This window comes from Watersipora subatra, chromosome 2, assembly GCF_963576615.1.
Source record: "Watersipora subatra chromosome 2, tzWatSuba1.1, whole genome shotgun sequence".
Taxonomy (NCBI): Eukaryota; Metazoa; Bryozoa; class Gymnolaemata; order Cheilostomatida; family Watersiporidae; genus Watersipora; species Watersipora subatra.
Genome location: NC_088709.1, coordinates 51994642 through 52015999, shown reverse-complemented (window position 1 = coordinate 52015999; position 21358 = coordinate 51994642). Strand labels below are relative to the sequence as shown.

Below are 21358 nucleotides of genomic sequence, written 5' to 3'. Positions count from 1 at the left end.
ACATATTATATGTTAATCATCATACATATTAGATGTTACTCATCATACATATTATATGTTACTCATTATACATATTATATGTTACTCATCATACATATTAAATGTTACTCATTATACATATTAAATGTTACTCATTATACATATTATATGTAACTCATGTTATATGTTACTTATCATATGGCTATGAATGTAGTGTTTAAAGTTTAAACCTTGCTGAGTTTTAACAATTGGCACTTGATAATTGCAAATGTTAATCAATAAGTACAGAAACAATCTAATTTATAAACTAGAAATTCCCCTGTCATACAGCCCACAACCAAAGTGATATTGGAAAAAAGAAAAGGTACTAATGGTTGAGAAATGCAAAATTAGCAGTCAAATGGCACTGCAGTGCAATAGGATAACTGCGATGGTAGCTGTAATGTACTGGGTGTGGGTATTATTATGTACAACTGCAATAATGAAAGTAAAAGATTATATGTTTATATCTCTCCCCCTGCAATAGGAGAAAAGCAGTATTGGCCAATATTAGAAGTATAATGCACTAACATTATTAGAATAACCAATATTATTCATATAGTAATACAGTAATAATAGAAAACTAATGCACAATTTTGTTTACATTTCAAAACGTCATAGCTAACAATATCAAGAAGTTGTGATACTTATGTAGATTTTTAGAAAATCTATTTAACAAAACTATTTAGAAAATATAATAACGGTAACATATTGCCCATCATCGATGTTGTTAGTGTGACTATAATACTTCAATAGTCATTAAAACTTATAATTAAATATTGTTACAATCTCATAAGATTTGTTAAAAAAAATATCATCGTCATTGCCTTTACTTTAACTACGTTGGACATCAGTTAGATTACCAAAGTACTCAAAAGTGTCCAAAATTTCAGTAACTTTGAAATTGGCAAAAAAGAAACGATTATATTTCAGTACTTTTATGTTAACTACAGAAACTTTCAGCATTTCGACAATGCTTTAGACTGGTGAAATGTGCACATTACTTATTCGTGAAATGCACACAAGTTAATGGTTCTATTCTCTGTTGCTTGACGTTTTGTTTGCTGGTCTTAATTTTGATAAAATTAAGGCTTGGCAAGTTTTAGTAACGATTTTCGGCCAAATTAATCTGTCTATTTGTGTATAATTCAATCAGATGAGTAATTTTAAGATATTGTTGACAACTTAAAAATACTTGGTAATATATTTATATAGGTTTGTATGTGTTTTGTATTGTAATTATACTTTAACGACTCCATTGAAATATGGTTAAATTTGTTGAGGAGATTTCGGTACAAGGGTTTGCGACATTGTTGATGAATTAATTTTGTAAGTTGTTTGCTCATGCATTTATCATAAAACTCTCAAACATTCGCTACGCTCGTGTTTGGTGGTGGAATAAAAATATACATTTTAAAATAAAATTAGTAAAGGTATAGTGTACTTGCAAGCCCATCAAAAACTAGGAATATTCTTTTTGTTTAATTCCTAGGTCCACTACCCTGTTGACCTCCAGCAACTTGGGCCAATCCATTTTAAATCCCCTGGGAAGTGTGCGCTATTTGGAGTAGCCTGTGACATTTTTCCAGCACTAGTGAATTATCTGATTGATTAAGCTGCTTGTGTGACAAAAGGAGCTAAAAGCGTTCCATCCTATCTTCATCACTATTTAGAGACCTATGGACATGGTAAAAAGAAAGCTTTGTTCTACGCTGACAGCTGTTGGTGTGCTAGCAACAACTAATGTTTTGAAGTTCCACATTTTTATTAAAAATGCATTGATAAAATTATGTATATCAAACCTTTTTTAGTATGCAGAATAAAAAAACCACACAGTTACATGTATACAGTAGCGTGTTACAAACATATTGCACCAGGAGATTAAACTGAATTTTCTCGTCGCGGGTCACACAAAGTTCAGCTGCGATTACCTCTTCGGCCTGCTTAAAATGAATACAGAAGTAACATAATTTTCTCTCTTTCTGATATAGCTGAGGTATGTTTTTCATTTTGTCAATTAGTGAATTAAGAGTTTGCCAATCTTGCATGCGATATTTCTACAAAAATTATCTAAAAGCTTTTGGTTCCTTGATCTGAGTTTTATTTAACTAGATAGTAAATGGCTCCGATCGCATAAACTACGCCTAGCTTTTAATGGACGATCATGCAATGTACTCATTCTAATAAATGACTTGATCTGATTTTTTCACTCAAACAGCAGAAAGATCAGACAAACTAAGATATGTCACCAGTTTATCTTGTTGGAAAGATTAGGTATAGCTTGTTTTGTGCTTTTTGCCATCCTGTTTTTTTTGTTGAAAGTACACCATAGGGAAATTCGATACTGTTGTGCAATCAATGAAATACTAATAGACAGTGTGTGCAGTAATTACTTTTTTGCTGGAGGCAGTGTTTGAGTGAAAGTCATGCCAATAGTTTGGAGAAAAAAGATATACAGCCTATTTTTGCAGAGTCAGCCAGGTTAGGGCATCCTAAAATAATACTGCCACCTGGTCTGAGTGTTGAATGTCAGCAATATCTTTTCAAAGAAATCAGAGAGTTCTGTGGTGAAAGCTAAAGAGACATTGTATGCCCAGCACCTATTCAACAGCCATCACAGCTCAATATGTCTGCTGCAATGACTGCAGAATCTAAAAGGACTACTAAAAAGTCTACTAAGGCTAGCTCTACCGCTCCTATATGGAAACTTAAGCGTCAATCATAGACAGTAGCAGCAGGGCTATTAGTTTATTTTTAATTTATATTTTATTATCATGTTCATGGTATTTTGGTAATATTTTAATCAAATTTAACTTGAACCTACTTTACCTACCTAACCGGTAATATTGATCTCAAATTGTCTTCCCGAGCTCAGAGGCCCTGAATCGTCTATCCTAAAGACGTTAACTCGTTCATCTCAGTAAAGGTTTTATGAGTGGATTAGGTAATTAATCTAACACTGATACATTTGCATCAATGGTATGCCCAAAACAACCAGTTCATTATGCAACACAATTTGGTAGTAGTTAATACACTGTATATCAATGTGTACTTTTCAACGGCATGACTGGTTACCTTGACCTCACTGTTTTATGTATTTGAGTTCATCTGATGCTATCGGGATCTATTTCATATTGTTCACCATGTTCTTTTCCCTATAGATCTCAACATTCATGAAAGTTTAATGTTTGTAGTGTTGGGTTGCTATGACCTTCCAAGCGTCAAAAAATAATACTGTTTAAAATTCATTCCATCAATATCAACCACTAATTTCTCAGTTTGTAGTGTGTTTAAATTGCTTTGATTTCAATTCAGAAAACAGTTTTGAAAAGGCGAGAAATTTTTCTATTACATTAGGCAAAAAAAGATTTTTTGTGATCTGACCTCAAGTGTATTGAAAATAACATAACCTGTCACGGCGGGTTGTATTTAATATCACTAAGTTCATTAAATGGAGTGCTCAACAACGCACACAAGTGAGTTTATTAACTAGACAGTGTCAGACTGCTTGGAATCGTAAACTGTTTCTTATGATTTCTAGGTAATATCACCTGGGTAACAGTGTCGGTCTCCATTTTAACTCATCCTATTTTTATTAAAACTGTACAAAACTACTACAAAACTCACTAAGCTTTAAGAATGTTTTGGTTGATTGGTAATTAAATACAGAAAAACAGTCAACTGCAACTTGGCAATAAAACCCTTTATGTAAAAGTGTTTATTACAGAGACAATCTGACTTTTGTTTGATCCCACCAATTCTGACCACATAAATGCTTCTGTGAAAGGTAAATATTAGACAGAAATTAGAGAAACACTGAAATTAGAACATAGTGGATCTTTTAGGAAAACTGTATAGCAATACACAAAGTTACATGATAAATCTAAAATAAAAACAATTTATTTTAGTAATCATTTTACGTTACAATTTTCTACTGCCCAAACTCGTGACCTGTCGTTTAATTTTACATTGTTTAACTTTTAGACAAAAAACCAACTACGAGAGAAGACATGGTTAGAAGTTAGTCAAGCAACAGAACAAGGCACAACTAGAAAAATTAGCTAGAAATCAGGCATGCTAAAGAAGTTCTATAGCTGCATAATTAGCTACTAAAATAGCCCAATCTACTCACATTAAGTCTGTTTAAATGGTTGTTTCTACCATTGTAAAATAACAAACTCATTGCTCATTTTGTACCTTTACCTATAAGAATTTTTTTCTTTTTAATCTGAAACTGTATACTTTCTTGGTTACATAAATACCATTAAAAATTTACCGTGTTTGCTGAATTGTCGTATATCAACATTTTAAAAGACACAATATTCTAGAGGACCCCAGTTTATTGTTAACTTGTTGCTATATTTAGAAATATATTAACTGAGCATTCAATAATTTCGAGCAGTAGAAATTCAAAGCAAACCATAAATACTTTGACCTAGATTAGCACTGTTTAGATGTTTCAAGTGAGAAGTTAAAATGAAATATTATTTACTATATTAACTATATTATCTCTTACTACTAATGCAAGTACAACAAATATTTAAGGTTTTCTTAAAATTTTTCAAGAAAATATTTTTAGGTTTTCTTCGAAGAAATTATATGTATGAATACTTCAATAAATAGCTTATGGCTAGAATAAAATAGCCAAACTTTGCCGTGCCGTGCTGTAGTAATTTCACTGATTTTTTATGTAGTGAGTGTATATGTCAGCTGGTTTGTAAGCATAATTGTTGATTGTTGATTTCTTCTAGTTGCTTATTGGTTCTCAATCATGACTCATGATTCTCATCTGTTATTGCAACTTTTTTGTTTCAGCACATTTTCATAAAATACATTTTTATATATCCATTTACAGAATATCATAATGTATCAAAATTTTTTTTAGTTTGGAAAGCATGTTGTAAAGCCAAAATGTTTAAAAAATAAATAGTATGCATAGAGCCAAGAGTTCCAAACTTTGTTCCAAACTAAACTTGCAAGGAAAGGTCACCGACTCAGAAAGAGATCGTAAAGAGCGGAGAAGAATACAAACGAGAATAAATGAATAATTTGTGTAAAATGCATTATCTGAAAAAGCTTCAATTTATAATTTCATCTACCTGCTATTTCTATAAACAACGTAAGAGTTGAGTGAATTTTTATCTCTGCATGAATCAAAGCTTTCAGAGTGCTGCAAACTCATCAATTTGCATGCAGAGACTTTCTGCGAAGTCTTATTATTATACAAAGGGTTGTTAAGCAATGCTGAAAGTGAACTGGTTTTAAATTAGGATATCAAAATAAATATGAAAGATTTATATGAGGCAAAAAGTTAAAAAATAATAATTTTGTTTCAACCAAGTCATTAATTAAATTAATTTAGTGTGCTAAAATTAAAATATACTTGAATAACTTTCAAATTTACATAAAAATCACTTCTTTTAAGTTAATTATGTTTCTTTGTATCCAAATTAATTTTTTAATCATGTAACAGTTTGTATCCATGTTCTTTTATTATAGAATGTTAGATTTTTGTTTTTTAATATGCTGCCCAGCCTAAATTCACACAGTAATTTGATACTGAGAAAATTTAAAACAGTCTAATACTTGAATTATTTTAAAAGATAGCATTTTGATAGTTTTACTGCAGATTTGCTTTTAATTTATAATGGAAGAACTGGGTCACAGGGCATGACCTTTGATGAACACTGTCATTAGCTGTTGCCAGGTAATTCAAATGCACTTTGTCAACCTTTTTTCTAGTAATTAGAAAAAACTAATGGAGGTCTGAAAACATTTTATAGTTCTATTTCAGTAGCATAAATATTTTTATGGCAGTTAAAATGGTTACATGACGATGTGATTTAATTTACTTTAAAAACAACAAAAAAGCATTATTTATTCATGCAATCATTAAATTTGAAATTTGTTGTGGTTTTCAAAAATGTCGCATATCTTGCTTAAAGTTTAGTAGTTTTTGCAAGAAAACAGAACTTTTTTCAGTTTTCTGATTTTTTGCAAAATTAAAAAAGCTTTGTAACCAAGTTATTTCTACACTTGCTTTATGTTAATCTATTGATGTACTAGAATGAGTAATCTGGTTGAGGAAATAATTTTTGTCTGATGAACAGAAATTGTGCAGCTGTAAATTTTGTAAAATTTAGTTGAATGTGACTTGCTCAGAACTGCAGCGAAATGAGATTTTACTAGTGTGAGATCTCCCATTTTTATTAATTATAGACAGAACAGAGTGCTTAAGGTTACCACAACTAAGATAAAGGCTTTGTACTATTAGCAATCCTTTATTGCTTTTGGCTTTGTTCAACCTCAAAAGTTTTAAAGTATAGTGAGTATCAGTATCAGTTGTGTTGCCCTTTAGATGTGAGGATCTTATTTCTTACCTGTCTGGGAGCTGATTGATCTGGTTGTCTGACAAGTCTAGTTCTTCTAATGAAGTCAGTTTAGTCACTACCTCAGGAACTGATTGAAAAAGACCATGTCTATAAGGACCAGAAATGGTCAGAACCTTTAGTCTTTGCAGTTTGTCAAACCTAAAATTTGATGATATGAAAAAACATCCATCTTATGTCTGCCGTGTGAAAATTTAACTTTGCAATTGATGCAAAATTGTGATTTGGTATTTCGAATGGGAATAAAACAAAATAGTTTGTTGTTATTATTGCCAGTGTCACTACTTCAACAATAAAACAAGCATTTTGACTCAAATAGTAAAAATATACCATACATCGAGAATTTTAAAGTAGAAATTTTATACTTTTTAATATTTTGGTTTTAGTTGAACTTACTAATGATTCTGTTATCAATGTTTACAGTCAAATACTTAAAAAACAACATTCCAACTTTTGCCCCTGTGATGAGAAATTTATTGTTATGGTTTTTAAAATTTTATTTTGTTATAAGAAATGTGTAATTCTTCCATAAAAAGTTATTTTGCTACTGCCTCAGGAATAGATTGTAGAGAGCGAAGATCAAAAAACCTTCATATGATTTTCAAAACCTTTAACATTGTAATTTGTCCAACTTGAAATATGATGATATAACTTAGATGTACATGTAATTCATAAGCTTTTAGCAAATACTAATAACATTTTCTATAGTGGAAGCTATCCGCCCGTGCAAAACAATAGTTTTGGATAACCATAACAATGGTGAAAAATAATACTGGCACTTTGAACTAATTAAAACAGACTGAGATTTACCTAATTCAAATACGTATAGATAAAATATCATCTGTTTGGTGTCAAATGAAACAAAAAGCCAATAAAAGTCATCATATAAAACTCCTCATAGCATTATTTTACAAACACTTTGAGTTCTACTAGAAAGCCTGTATCAAATATAGATGCTCGCTACTTTACAGTTTTGTTTAAGTTTGGCTCTTATAAAATATGGTGCTGCCAGATAACGTTACTACAACTTTATTCATTCCTATCTTATATATAGACGACACATGTTCTAACCTACAACACCTGTAAACTATACCAACACACTATTTATGTTACAAAAGGGCTTTACGACTTATATGCAAAGACCTGAACATACTCCATAAAAACTAGAGATGCCTCAATTCTAATTTCACCAACCGATTCAGATACCGATCTGATATACCGGTTCTTATTGAAAAATGATCTGATTCTGATCTTTTGTGTTGTACAGATAATTGTTAATTTTATTATGCAACTATAAATCTAATGCAAAAAAGATAAATATTGATGTATTTATTTGTTTGTAATCATGGAAAAAGATAAACATGTGTATACAGTAAAACAAAGGTAACTCAAACTTTAGTGGATCGAGCGAAAGTCTTTGAGTTACCAAAGCGCTCAAGTTATCAGAGCACTGTCACAAATCTATGTATTTATTAGTAGATACATGTACATATACAACTATAATATAAATCAAAAGCATAAATGGCTTGTTTCAAATTAAATGTTTCTAAGGTAAAGTTTAAAAATATGTTATTAAAAAGAATAGAGATTTTTCTATCACTTGAGATTGGTTTGTTGTTTGAGGTAATGTTATTGCCAAGAAGTTTTTTAGATTAAAATTGGCAAAACTTGATTGCTGTGGAAATGCTCAGAAAAAAAGACATATTTTTTTAGTGTTTTAACCAAAGCAATTTTGCCGATCTTTCTTGAAGTTTTTGCAGAGGTTACCTCAATTTTCCTTGCTTCTGAAAGGCCATCGCTAATCGGATGTTTGGTAAAAAACAAATTTCTCCAAACCTTTAGAAAATTTGTTTACAAAAATATTTTGCCGATGATGGTAATAACAATGCCTATGAACTACAAAAAGTTGAGGTTTACCTCTATGCCTTGGAATAAAGTGATTTTCTAAAGCGATAACAACCGTTTCGGTAGCCGTTGGGCAAAAGACTGTTCGAGTTAACAAAGATGAGGTCAAGTTATCTAAAGCAATTTATCATTATGTGGGAATGGACTAAACAAAACAGTTTGAGTTAGCCATGTGTTCAAGCTATCCGAGGGTGAGTTATCCATGTTTGACGCTATGTTCACATACTAACATACCGTGCATCTAGTAACAAAACAGTCCACATTCTTGTTTCCCATCATTGTTATCTTGTTCATGATTGGCAGCAATAAATCATATCACTGTGGTTGAGAAATACCGCACTTTGTGATTACATCCTGAATAAAGCCAAAATATTCCTCGGCTGTGTAGATGTTTATTAGGCTATAGACATGAAATAGATTGTGTGACAGGCCCAAAATTCAGTAGGTGAAAGTAAAGAACTTGCAGCTGATGATTTTTATTAGTGTAGCAGGTTAAAATACAATTTTATGCTAAATATCTGATCTGTAAAAAGTACATGTATCTGAACTTTACGATTTTTTAAGAAAAGATCGGCCGATATCGATTTAGATACTTTACACCCATATCGACTCCAATACCAATATTAAAATTGGGGCAACTCTAAAAAAAACCATCGCATACCACCTACAAACTTAATAATAAGCACTACTGGTGTTCTTCTCTTACTTGAGCTATCACAGTACTTTACCTGCCTCACTGCTCATTCAATACTCCACAATCACTGCCCTAAATATCTCAGCTCAGCAATGGCTTTCAAATCGTAAACCATGATCACAAAACCAGGACCATATTTAAATTATCTAGTGCCATAAACCACAAAAAGTTGTAGGTGGCCTGCTAAACTCATTTAACTACCTCTACACTCATTTATGAGTTTTTCCTTTGCAATTTTTTAAAACAAAACTCAAACTAAACCTATTATCTTTCGACTAATAATACCATTCACCATCTAGCCTTACCAATTTTAACACTTTTATATTATACTTAATTTTCATAACTAGAAATTTGTTGTCATAGATAGTCATAACTATTTTCACAGAGCTTTGATTTGTCCACTTTTTGTTTCACAATACTCGTATCAATCCTCAAGCTTGCTTTTTACATGTTTTTTACATGCTTTCAGCTTCAAAATTATTGTATTAGTAATACCATTTATTAGTTTTTTAGTTGACATATAATTTTTTTATTTTGGTTTTTTGTGTACTCTGCTTTTTAGTTAGTTTACTTGCTGTGGTATCTTGTGGAAACCAGATTGTAAAATATGACTATTGATTATAACGATAAAGATTGCTCTTATATATACATATATATATATAAATATATATATAAATATATATATACGTGTATATATACATGTATATATCTATGTATATATATATATATTATACTACAATTATGTATTATATTATACTATAATAGTATGTAAATATATATATATATATATATATATATATATATATATCTAGTCGTAATTTGATCGTGTGACCCTCACTTCAAGCCATATAGCGCGAACAATTTATACAGCATTTTTTGGCCATCATAGATGACCAACAAGTTCCTCATGTTTATCAGAGAATTATATGCACTCCTTCGAGCTAAGGTTAAAAAATTAAACAAATTTTTACAGTAGGTTTTGAGATATCAGTGGTCAAAGTGACAGCATTACAATGATGATGAAAGAACAATTAGAATTGTTTTTATTGAATGTGTGATTATATTTATGAAAGTACTTTGACGAATGAGGTTGCATGAAAGTGTAAACAGAAGCCATCGTGTTCAACTACGTACCATTCGTGCTATTTTGAAAAGGGGTTCCAACCAACGGGGTTTTAGTGATGGCTGTGATTAACTGTTTATTTTTGAGCTTTCAAGAACTTGTAATGACATTTCAACATATTTTGCACAGACCACGCAGCAGAGTAAGACATGCTGAATCTTTTGATACTAAATAACTGTAGCGTGAATTTTGTTGGAGGCCAACCTTTAAAAATAACAAACCAATCGTATTTTTTATAAAGACAGTGTTCCACAGATTTTAATAACTTGAGTTATTTATAATAGTACTGGTGATTTTATAGTTTTGTAAAGCACATCAATTAGATAAGTACTGTTTCAGCTTATTCAGTTTTTTCAATATCTTTGCTTTCAAATTAGTAATTGTTTGACATGGTGAGACAGATATTGGTTGTTGTTTATAGGATTTCCCCAGAGCTCTACCGCAGAAATGTTCAATTGTTTGGGCTCGAAAATTATGACGTAATAATTTTCATATTCGGCGATGTGTGCTCTTACCACTATTTTATTGCTTACTGCTTATATTTATCTACTACGATAATGTCGCTAGTGGCAGGCGAAGGCAGGACAACTCCAGAGAACCAATGAAGATGACAAAGAAATCAGTGTCATTAGCTCTTCATAAAAAGATTATTGCTACGATAAATAACTTAGATTCCAAGCACCATACTATGTTTTTTTCTGATGATATTATGCACTAGCGCGCTCTTTTTATAGTGATGTTGAGGGGCACGACTGAGGCTAATTAATTTCAAGCATTGTGTGATCTCGGGCAAGTGCAATTGACATATATTCCAGTTCACAGTTTAATTGATGTGATTTCATTACCTTTATCAACGGCAGTATATTTATTGAAGCATAATTTATTAACCCAGAACATGTGTTTGTATTGGTCGGGCGCGCACGATTCCGAGCATTGTTGATTATCTAGAATCTTAGTTCATTATTAGTGCTTTCTAGGTTTAACAGCACTGATTGTCACAAAAAAGCACAGCCTCAATGGCAGCAAAAGGAATTGAAGACATAAGGCTAAATGATAATTATGACATAACATGGTGGGAACTACAACCAAGTGTTTTTTGATCGCAGGACATACTTTTGACACCCTGTTTTTCATAGCTCTATTAATCTTTGTGTATTGAACATAGGCTCATTCGAAAGCCAAGACTATAATGTATTGAAATATATGGCAAAAGATTTATATAATTTTTGTGCTTTAAATTGTGTCTTTATACAAGTTTTAGATAGAATGGCTGTTTGGCTTATGACCACATCTGCATGTATTTTAAAGAAAATATGACTCTGATTTAAAGTTTATTTTCACATAAAGAATAAATTTGGACAATAGACCATTCTAGAAATGCTCCAATTAAAACTATTATCATGTATACAATAATACGAAAAGCTTTCTATCGCGTAGTCTGGTCATTGAATACTATTATATAATGTGTTATATCTTAAATTTTAAAAGTGAAAATAATGCCTAAAATCATTACTAATAAAATGGTAACAGTGAAAAATTACAAAAAGAGGCAAGGACCAATAAACATTACAGAGGATTGTGTTGCAATACTCTATTAACAGACCAGCCTTGATGTTAAAGTTGATAAAACAACTTTGTCATCAATATATATTTAAATTTTTATATGTTTTGATGCATCATACGTACTTATAAATAGCTGACAGGAAGTAAAATGAGTTGACTTTATATGTATGCAACTAATTCAAAATGTTCATATAATAAAAATCAACATTATGTAGTTTTAGTCTAAACAATATACTTAATTTAGCTGTTAATAGCATTTTCCAAATGAGAAATATGTTTAAATATGACAGCTAACAATGGCTCACCGTAGAATAAAAATGTAGATAAAATTTAGAATTCCATGGAAAATCTTTGATCTGGCAGAAGATACAAAATATAATCTGTCAAAATAGTTTTTTACTCAAATGTGAGATTGAATAGTCTGTCAAGTGTCTGTCAAGTCTGTCAAGTCTGTCAAGTGCAAACTAATTCAATTTTTACCAAATTTCAACTTTAAAATAAAATATGTTATGCAGAATTTTTTTTTTCTGCATATCCTATTTGTTCAAATGGCATTTGATTTTTTTAACTGTACAGCACTTTACACCTCATAACACTAACCATCTGTTCCTTTAATACATTTTGCACAAGTTTTTTTTTCGTAACAGTTTGCATAGTGTTTGAAGACTTCAAACTGAAATCCATCTTGTCACAATTTAGAAAATTTGGAGTTATTTGTCTTACTCTATACATTAACACATCTAATGCAACGTAGCAATAAGTTTAGAGGAAAAAACAGCGTAGTCATAGAAAATTGCAATTTAGAGTACTGGAAACAATGAAAAATTCAGTGTTGTCCACAAAGTAAAATGGAATAACAGGTGTTTTTCAACAATTAACCAATTAGAGCGCTGCAAATGATACAGCCTGATAGTACTACACAATAGCTGCTACTGTTTAAAATTTTGATGAATATCCAATTGTAACAGATAAACCTAGAAAGAGAAAACTTTGTGTTCTTTAAGGGAACATCTCAAAAAACAGTATAAGGCAAATTATCAGACAGGAAGAACTATCAGTGTGACTTTGACTACACGTAAGTTATGATCAGTTAGAAAGTTTTTAGATTTAGATAATCACATTAACATGGTGACTAGATATTATTATTAGCTGTATTGTGATGACAAACTTGTCTTCACCATTAGACCTTTCGGTACTAGAATCCATATATAAAGGATTTCCTTTAATGTTTTAAAGCTTAAAAAACTTAGTTTGACAAACTATATACATTTATGACACACCAGAATACTGTTTATGGATGCAAGTAATTTTATAGTGGTACAACCTAAAATTATTTTGTGGTTTTCTAACAAGCAGTATCAAATGTAAATCAACACATGAACTAAAATCGTTACAGTTATGAAGTCAACTCACAACTTTCGAAGTTGCAAAGTTTTGTAAAGGGCAATTTAGGAATACTGACATATTTTTAGTATTGACATATGTTTACAGAGTGCATCCAAATTTGTAGAGCTTAAGTCTAGTGAAAGAAAAATAACCCTAGAAGACTATTAATTGTATGTTAATTGCTAACAAACACAGTTTTAGGGGTTTCATTGCATAAGGCTTTAAAGTTTATGTCTGAACTCTCTATCAGTTTGATATATAATAATAATGTTAATAATAGTAATATGTCAAATATATTAACTTTAATAATATTAACATTGATACTATTTAGAATATATAATTATATGTTAATATTATTATATATATCAGATATATTAATATTAATAGCAATATATAATATATATTAAAATTATTACAATCTTAAAAGTCATCCAGCTGTTCTAGTACTAGTAAACCTTTTAATTATATGTTGTATTACTGGGCAATATAAACGAATTACCTTCATTATTGCAGGTGTGAGCTTGACTAAAACAAAAATATAACTTGCATTTATAGGTTTTCTATAATACTCTTGCACGGGTAGCAGTGAAAATATGTAAACAGCAAAGTGTTAGCACAATGTATTGAAGATAGACCAAAGGGAACAATAATAGCATAATCTTTGCTTTGATTCTGAGTAACAAAATGTTTTACTTTTTAGATTTAAAACTTCTATCTTACAGCTTTACCTTGGTATAATGTCTGACAGGCTTGGTTATAAATTGTACAATAATAATTTATAAAGTATGCTCCAGTTTAAACTATCTTTAAACTTTCAACAACATCAGTAATCAAATTCTATGTACCAATCTGAATATTAAACCATATTAAACCACACCGTATTAAACACCGTATTAAACCATGTAAAGAGGAAATTAGTTCTATTTTGAAACCTATTAAAGCGGGTTATCATATCTATAAATCAAGACAGATATGTTAAATATGGTATATTTATGTCCTGCATTTTTACCAAAATTAAAGAGGTAAAGTTTTAAATAAAACCGACCATAAACTCAGTCAATAAACATTCTGACCAATGCAATTGAGTTTGCCCCAAAAGCTTAAAAAACCTTAGATTAGTTAGTTATTTGATAAGCATACATTTATTAACACTTTGGGTGTTAATTCTGTTTTTCGGCAAATCTGCAATGGCTCAGAATTTATGAAACTTACAGACCGGTGAATGAGCATAATGTAATGACAGAAAACTAAGATCATGGCCAGCTGCCCAGTCAACTTCATGATCAAGTTTACTAGACAGAGTCTCATTACGGTTGTAGATGAGACAGCCAGGTACACCCAGCTAGTTAACAAAGGATTGGTCAGCTGTGACCGCAGAGGAGGGCAGAGCTTAATCTACCAGTCATGTTGTTATATTAGGAGCCTGATAAGACGGACAAGGCAGAGATAACGACAGGCTCTCTACATGTTCTTATTTTTCTGCGCACACATTAACTTCATGTACTTGTACAAACATTCCACAAATATATACTTCCATTGCTGATACACTCAGTGTATTTATTCTAGCTGAGGGTACAGGCAGTATCCTTTACAATAATATAATTATAAGATAATTACAGCTGATATATTCAGAGTAGAAACATATTGATATTGTCCAGGAAGCAGTTTTAGACAGTTAGGAAGCGTATCTAATTAATAAGTATATGAAGGTATAAGAAATGGACAACAGCAAAATAGCACCAATCAAATCGCTATGTGGCAAACGCTTTTTCAAAATAATAAACGCTTTCAAAACTTAGTAATTGCTTTTTAACTAGAGTTTCAACGCAATATAAATCTATGTATATCTATAACATACTAAAAGAAAATGATATTTTGATTGAAGGTTGTTTTCTCACAAGAGACAAATGATTATGGTTTGCAAAGTTGATAATCCGAAACCGTTTGTTTATAGAAAAAAAGATATGAGATTAGTGCAGGTTTTTATGTCTAACAGTGTTACAGTGTCGTTTAGTTTAACTTCAAAACTTTCTTTATCAGAGCATTCTGCCTTTAATTTTACAAAGTTTATGCTGAAAAAATAAATACAAATTTATTTCTTTTTTTATATTCTATTCATATTAAAATATATATAATATAATTGCATTAATTTAGTCTACCTTGTTCAAACTGCTTTCACAGTGTCTTAACAGTTCTAACAGCAAAATAAAAAGGCTAAAATTTATGAGCTACAACTCAAACTCAAAGTTGTGTTTCTATTTAAAAAAAACTGGCTTTGTTGTATTCGGTATCATCTTTTTCACTATAAGGTCACCCAAGACTTATACTATTAATCAATTTTTGTTGTTGAAATGCATTTAATGCATGATGTATTGGTAATTTAGGCTAAATAAACCATGTAGTGAAAGACCAGGAGCCTAAACAAAATACGAAGCTTTTGAGCAACAAACGCGAAACCATATAGTACTTGATGCAACAAATAATGAGGCAGTCAGAGGGTTAAACTAGTAAATTACTTTGTGGTTCACTTTATTTATTAGCAACGGAAACTCTATGAACAATTGATTCTTTTATAAAGTGTTTTTACTATAGCAAGAACAGTGTCCATTCGTTTGTCCAAAGCTCGGCAAAGGGAATTAGGCAAATATATTGTCTTGCGTGTAAATAGAACTCATGACATCAGATTCAAATGCTAGCACAGAACCACTCCAAGACTTGAGTACCTTACTATGTCACACAGTAATTCTCTATATGCTGATTATTCATGTAATTCTCTCACAATACACAGTGCTGGCAAGCATACTAGTAAAGAGAACAAATGAAATTCTAAAATGCTTTATTCAGGTTATTAAAATGACGATTAGAACTTGTGTTTGATGAAATAACTTACAGATGTTATGACTTTCAGTACATGCATATTAATTTTTATAAAAATTAAGTAGTGAAGGAACTAGCAAATAGCAATCAGGATGTCAAAACTATAGATGTAGTTCATAATAGACTGTAGCAAAATTTTGTTTAGGTTTTTTAATAATAAATCAGTACGATTCACTAATGAAAATGCTTCATAGCATTTTCATCTGTTCAACCTTAGAGTCTTAAAACATTAGAGTAATCGTACTCTAATCTAGCAACATTCTATTATTATCAGGTGTGTTGTCTACTAAAAGTGAAGCTCTTATTTCTTACGCATCTGGGAGCTGGTTGATCTGGTTGCGTGACAAGTCTAGTTCTTCTAATGAAGTCAGTTTGGTCACTACCTCAGGAACTGATTGAAGTGGACCAGGTTTCAAAAGAGAACCAGTGATCTTCAAAACCTTCAATTGTTGCAGTTTGTCAAATCTAAAATAAGATGATAGAAAAAGAGCTTCTTATTATGTCTGCCATGTGACAGTTAAACTCCATATTTAATGGTGAGAATGTGATTATGTCACTCAACAGCAATATAATGGAATATATTGTTATTATTGTTAGTTTCATTGTCTAAACAATAAAACATAAAAGCATTTTAACGCCAACAATAATACCATACTTTAAAATAGCAATATTAATCTTTGAAGATTATAAAAATAATAAATCAGACCCGACAATAGTAAGGTTGTATGAGAACTATGAAGAAAAATGTCCTGTAGGTAAACAACATGTATTTCACATGTTGTCATTAAAAAAGATTATTAGAGCTTGCGTTTGATAAAACCACTGAGAGGTTTTATGACTTTCAGTATATGCATATTAATCTTTATGAAATTTGAGTGGTAAAAGGACTAGCAAACACCAATCAGATTGTTAACATTTTAATGTAGTACATAATAGACAGTAGCAAAGCTTCACTTAGAGTTTTCATTAATAAATCTGCATGACTCACTAGTGAAAATACTTCATTGCATTTTGCTCTGTTCAACCTTAAAGATGTGGTTGCGTCAAAAAATTCAATTTAATGAAATTAAGACCCATAAAACGCTAAAACATCAGCTACTATTTGATGCCATTTTTGTCTTTTTAGACCAACCCTGTCCAGAGATATTTGCGTTTGAATGAGGCCCTCTTTTAAAAAGCTCACATCCCAGCGGGTGCCTGTTTCGTGACATCACAAGCAAGATATCTGAAACGAAACCACTAGCGATAAATATGAGGTTGCTTCGTTAGCCAATCATGAGCACGAAATTTTTATATAGGCCGTAATAAATTTTATCACTTGTCAAAAGCGTTGTCTGTGATCTCGAAGATTCTCATCGTTAGAGAATTCTCATCGTTACTGTTTCAACGCGTTTCAACAATTACTAAGTTATACATAGTTTTAAAATGGCTTCAAGTTTGAGCGACTGCGACTCAGAGTTATCTGAGCAACTTTTAGTAAAAGATTGGAGTAGACAGCCTATGGTCAAAGCTGACAGGCGTCAGCAGCGTTTTGCTGCAGAGGAAGACAGAATGGAGGTAAATGAACTGTACTAATACTAATTCCATGCACTGATTAATAAAATTATAACATTTTGCTATCACTAATCATCGTTTTATATTTTTTTATCAGTTCACCTAGCTACATTCACTTCAAATTTTTTGTGGCATCTATATCTAGTAAATTAGATTTACGATTTGACATTAGATGTTCACTTTTCACTTGTAGAAAGTGAAGAAAATCGATTGATAAATGCAAATCTTTAACTTCCAGAACCAATGCTTCAAATCGTTGGGTTGGTGTACTTGTGCCTTTGTCAAACTCTTTATTCGTTTTTAAAACTACACTCGCAATCTATTTAACTCCTAATTTAGAAGCTGTCAATAGATACACTTTAGAATGACATATCTATGAATGACATATATTTTTTGCATTTGTTTTACTGATTACAGAATGTTTATGTTGTCCCACCAGCCGAAGAAGCTTTGTCAGTGTGGAAACTGTCACAGAGGGGAAAGAGAAACTTGAATGTGTGCTGCATAATCCATTATGTTTTGTTTGAGTTTGTTGCAGTAGATGAATTTGTCTTATTGTATCAGCTAATGCTATGTGAGTGGCCACGACTTGATGAATATTTTTAATAAAAGCTTTACGCCGAGGTGGAAATATTTTTGCTTGTAAAAATTATATAATAAAATAATATTGTTGAAGATAATGCAAAACATGATTTGCAGAATATTGTAGTGAATTGGATATGGTATATGGATGTCCGCAGAACTGGAGAATGTGAGTTCAAATCCAGTTCGCAGCAGACATCTCATCTTTAAAACTCTATCCCTATCTATATTCTTTTCAATATGTGGCTTGCTTATTTCACTTTGGTAGTATTCGGTAAGGATACTACTAGTAAGAAACTAGTACGTAGACGGTGTAGGCAATGATATACAGCCCCGCCCCAAGGATCGGCCACAGACATAATGTGGGCGGGACTTATGGGAGGCTGTATATCGTTAGTATGGGTAGCTGCAGAACTGTGCTGATACAAAGACCTCGTTCTACAATACATAGTTGACTTGACAGAATTACCGTAGACCGGTAGAATTGGTAGTCGGTACCCAAATGTTTACACAGCATTTGGAGAAAGTGAGAAGAACAAATATTCAATTTTCATTATTAGAGGCCTTTAAAACATTCATAATAATGCATCTGTAGCAGGATTTAAAATTTTATTCTAGCCAACATGAGCAAGTACAAAATAAGATATATGCCAATAGAGCCGCGTAAGACTAGACTTTTATCGCAAATAGCCGATGTGAATACGAGAGATAGAGACAGGTTGCCTAACGCGTGACATCATTTTGGGCGAGTCTGGGCACGTTTCTGTGGCCTGAGCGTTTTTACGGCGATCAGATTTTTTCCGTTTTAATCTTCAAATATCTTGGCAATGTGATCGCGTAACACAACAAACAGCATATCAACTGATGGAAAAAAAATGCTTTCTTTTAAGATCAACTTAAATTTGACGCAACCACATATTTAAGAGTCTTAAAACATAACAAATATTTGTACTCAACTCCAACAACACTTTATTATTATCAGGTAAGATCTCTACTGGTAGTAAAGTTCTTATTTCTTACCTATCTGGGAGTTGATTGATCTTGTTGTATGACAAGTCTAGTTTTTCCAATGAAGGCAAATTGGTTACAACCTCAGGAACAGATTGAAGCGGGCCAGAAATCAAAAGGTTACCAGTGATCCTCAGAGCCTTTAGCTTTTGTAGTTTATCAAACCTAAAATATGATGATATGAAGAGAGATCTATATTATGTCTGCCATGTGACAGTTAAACTCTATAAATAGCAGTGAGAATGTGATTATGTCACTCAACAACAATATGATGGAATATATTGTTATTATTGTTAGTGACGTTATCTAAACAATCAAATGAACATTTTAACTCAAACAGTAATATCACACTTTAAAATAGGAATATTAATGTTTAAAGTTTAAAAAAATAATAGACCAAACCAGCTACACTAAGCGGAAATTGTGTGAGGAATATGAATAAAAAGCGTCTTTACCCCTGAAAGTAAAAATAATGGCATGCTTCATTCCTGTAGTGACAACGCTTGGTAGAGTTCTCATGTTCTCCAATAGAGAAACACACCGCCAGGACTAGTTTTCATAAGCTACCTTGGGTGGTCCTAACAATTAACAAGGACTTTGTCTGGAAATGTTAGATTAACCCAAAATAATGCATTTTGCAACACAACCAGTCTGAAAGAACAAGATAGCCATTTCACTTGCCCAGTGGGAAAAGGACAGAGGTGAATCTTTAATGTGTCCATGTTTTCAATGTGGTACACAGGGCTTCGAAGTTATGGTCTAGATCTGAAAGACCCAGCAACTTAGGGTTGAAAGCTTGCTGAGAACTTTTTGTCAGATCGGCCTTATGCAGGGCTCGAACCACCATGTTTGACAGTCAAAGACGCTATATTACCACTAGGTCACTCTGACACCCTAATTCCTGGAAGTGAACAATGTGTATTTCACATGGTGCTATTAGAAATGACTGTTAGAACTTGTGTTTGATAAAATCACTGAGGGGTTTTATGACTTTCAGTATATGCATATTATTTTTTCATGAAATTTGAGTGGTAAAGGAACTAGCAAATAACAATCAGATTGTTAAAACTTAGACATAGTTCAAAAAAGACCGGAACAAAATTCTACTTAGTATTTTCATAGCTTAACAACACTTTATTATTATCAAGTAGGTTGTTTACTAGTAGTAAAGCTCTTATTTCTTACCGGTCTGGGAGCTGAGAGATATTCATGCATGACAAGCTCAGTTCTTCTAATGAAGTCAGTTTGGTCACTACTTCAGGTACAGATACTAGATGGTTAGGAGAAATGCTCGAGCCAGAGATCTTTAGAACCTTCAGCTGTACCAGTTTTTCCAACCTAAAATATGATCTTATGAATAAGATGGACAACTTAAAATATGATTCAACTAATTATCTACTCTAAACAAAAAAGTCCACAGTACCTGTTTATTTTTGAGTTTACCTAACAAGAAATATAGTAGAACAGTTTCTACCTTCTCTTAGGTAACAAAATTTTGCCAAACTTCAGACATTACCCATGTATGTGTAATTAAATACTCCCTTTTTGTTGATTACTTTCCAAAAAACTTCTCAGCTATGTATCGAAGTTTCAAAAGCGAACATAATTAAAGTGCAAAATTTTTTTTGGCAGATGGTAGAAAAAAACCGTCTTACTTCATTTGTGATGAACGATTCTTAAGTAACAATTTGCGGTAATATAGTTGGAGTCATTATTATTTATGTAGCTGATGCAGATTCAAAAATTATTAGTAGCAAGCAGCAAACTCAGTGATGCTCATGACTTATTAAAATATTAATCAGGATGTGCTTGTGATCTTTGGATGAAATTGGTCAAAATTTCTAAAACACAAAATGTTCATGCAAACTAGCACATGCACGCATGCACACACACACAGACACACAAAATCTGACCCATACATATGCGCAGGCATGCACTCACGCACACACATGCATGCACACATGCACGCATGCATGCACCAAAGAAAAATCCATTGATATACAATTTATATTCATAATAATAGTCCAAATTATATAAATTTTATACAAGTTTTAAGCCACTCTAATTAGTGTTAAAATCATGAATTGGCACTGTGTTGAGATACTTAAAAACCAAGAAATTAATCATTATTTTATTGAAAAACTAAAGGCTATATTTTAACCATTCATTAAAGCTTTTTGATATTTATGCTTTGTCTAGCTATAAAGCTAAACATAAAGTCACATTCTGTACTCATCAGTCTGACCTCAAGTTATGAAT

At 31.7% G+C, this 21358-nt stretch overlaps 1 protein-coding gene across 1 annotated transcript; it reads right to left on the bottom strand.

Annotated features, from left to right (window-relative positions):
• Nucleotides 1-2851: 2851 nt before the first annotated feature.
• Nucleotides 2852-20310, bottom strand: LOC137388316 (uncharacterized). Its single transcript, XM_068074803.1, has 6 exons — nucleotides 20285-20310; nucleotides 19112-19264; nucleotides 17139-17180; nucleotides 16268-16420; nucleotides 6399-6548; nucleotides 2852-2912 (listed from the first exon to the last, which is right to left on the bottom strand). The coding sequence occupies exons 1-6, from the start codon at nucleotides 20308-20310 to the stop codon at nucleotides 2852-2854; spliced, it is 585 nt and encodes a 194-aa protein (XP_067930904.1).
• Nucleotides 20311-21358: the final 1048 nt, after the last annotated feature.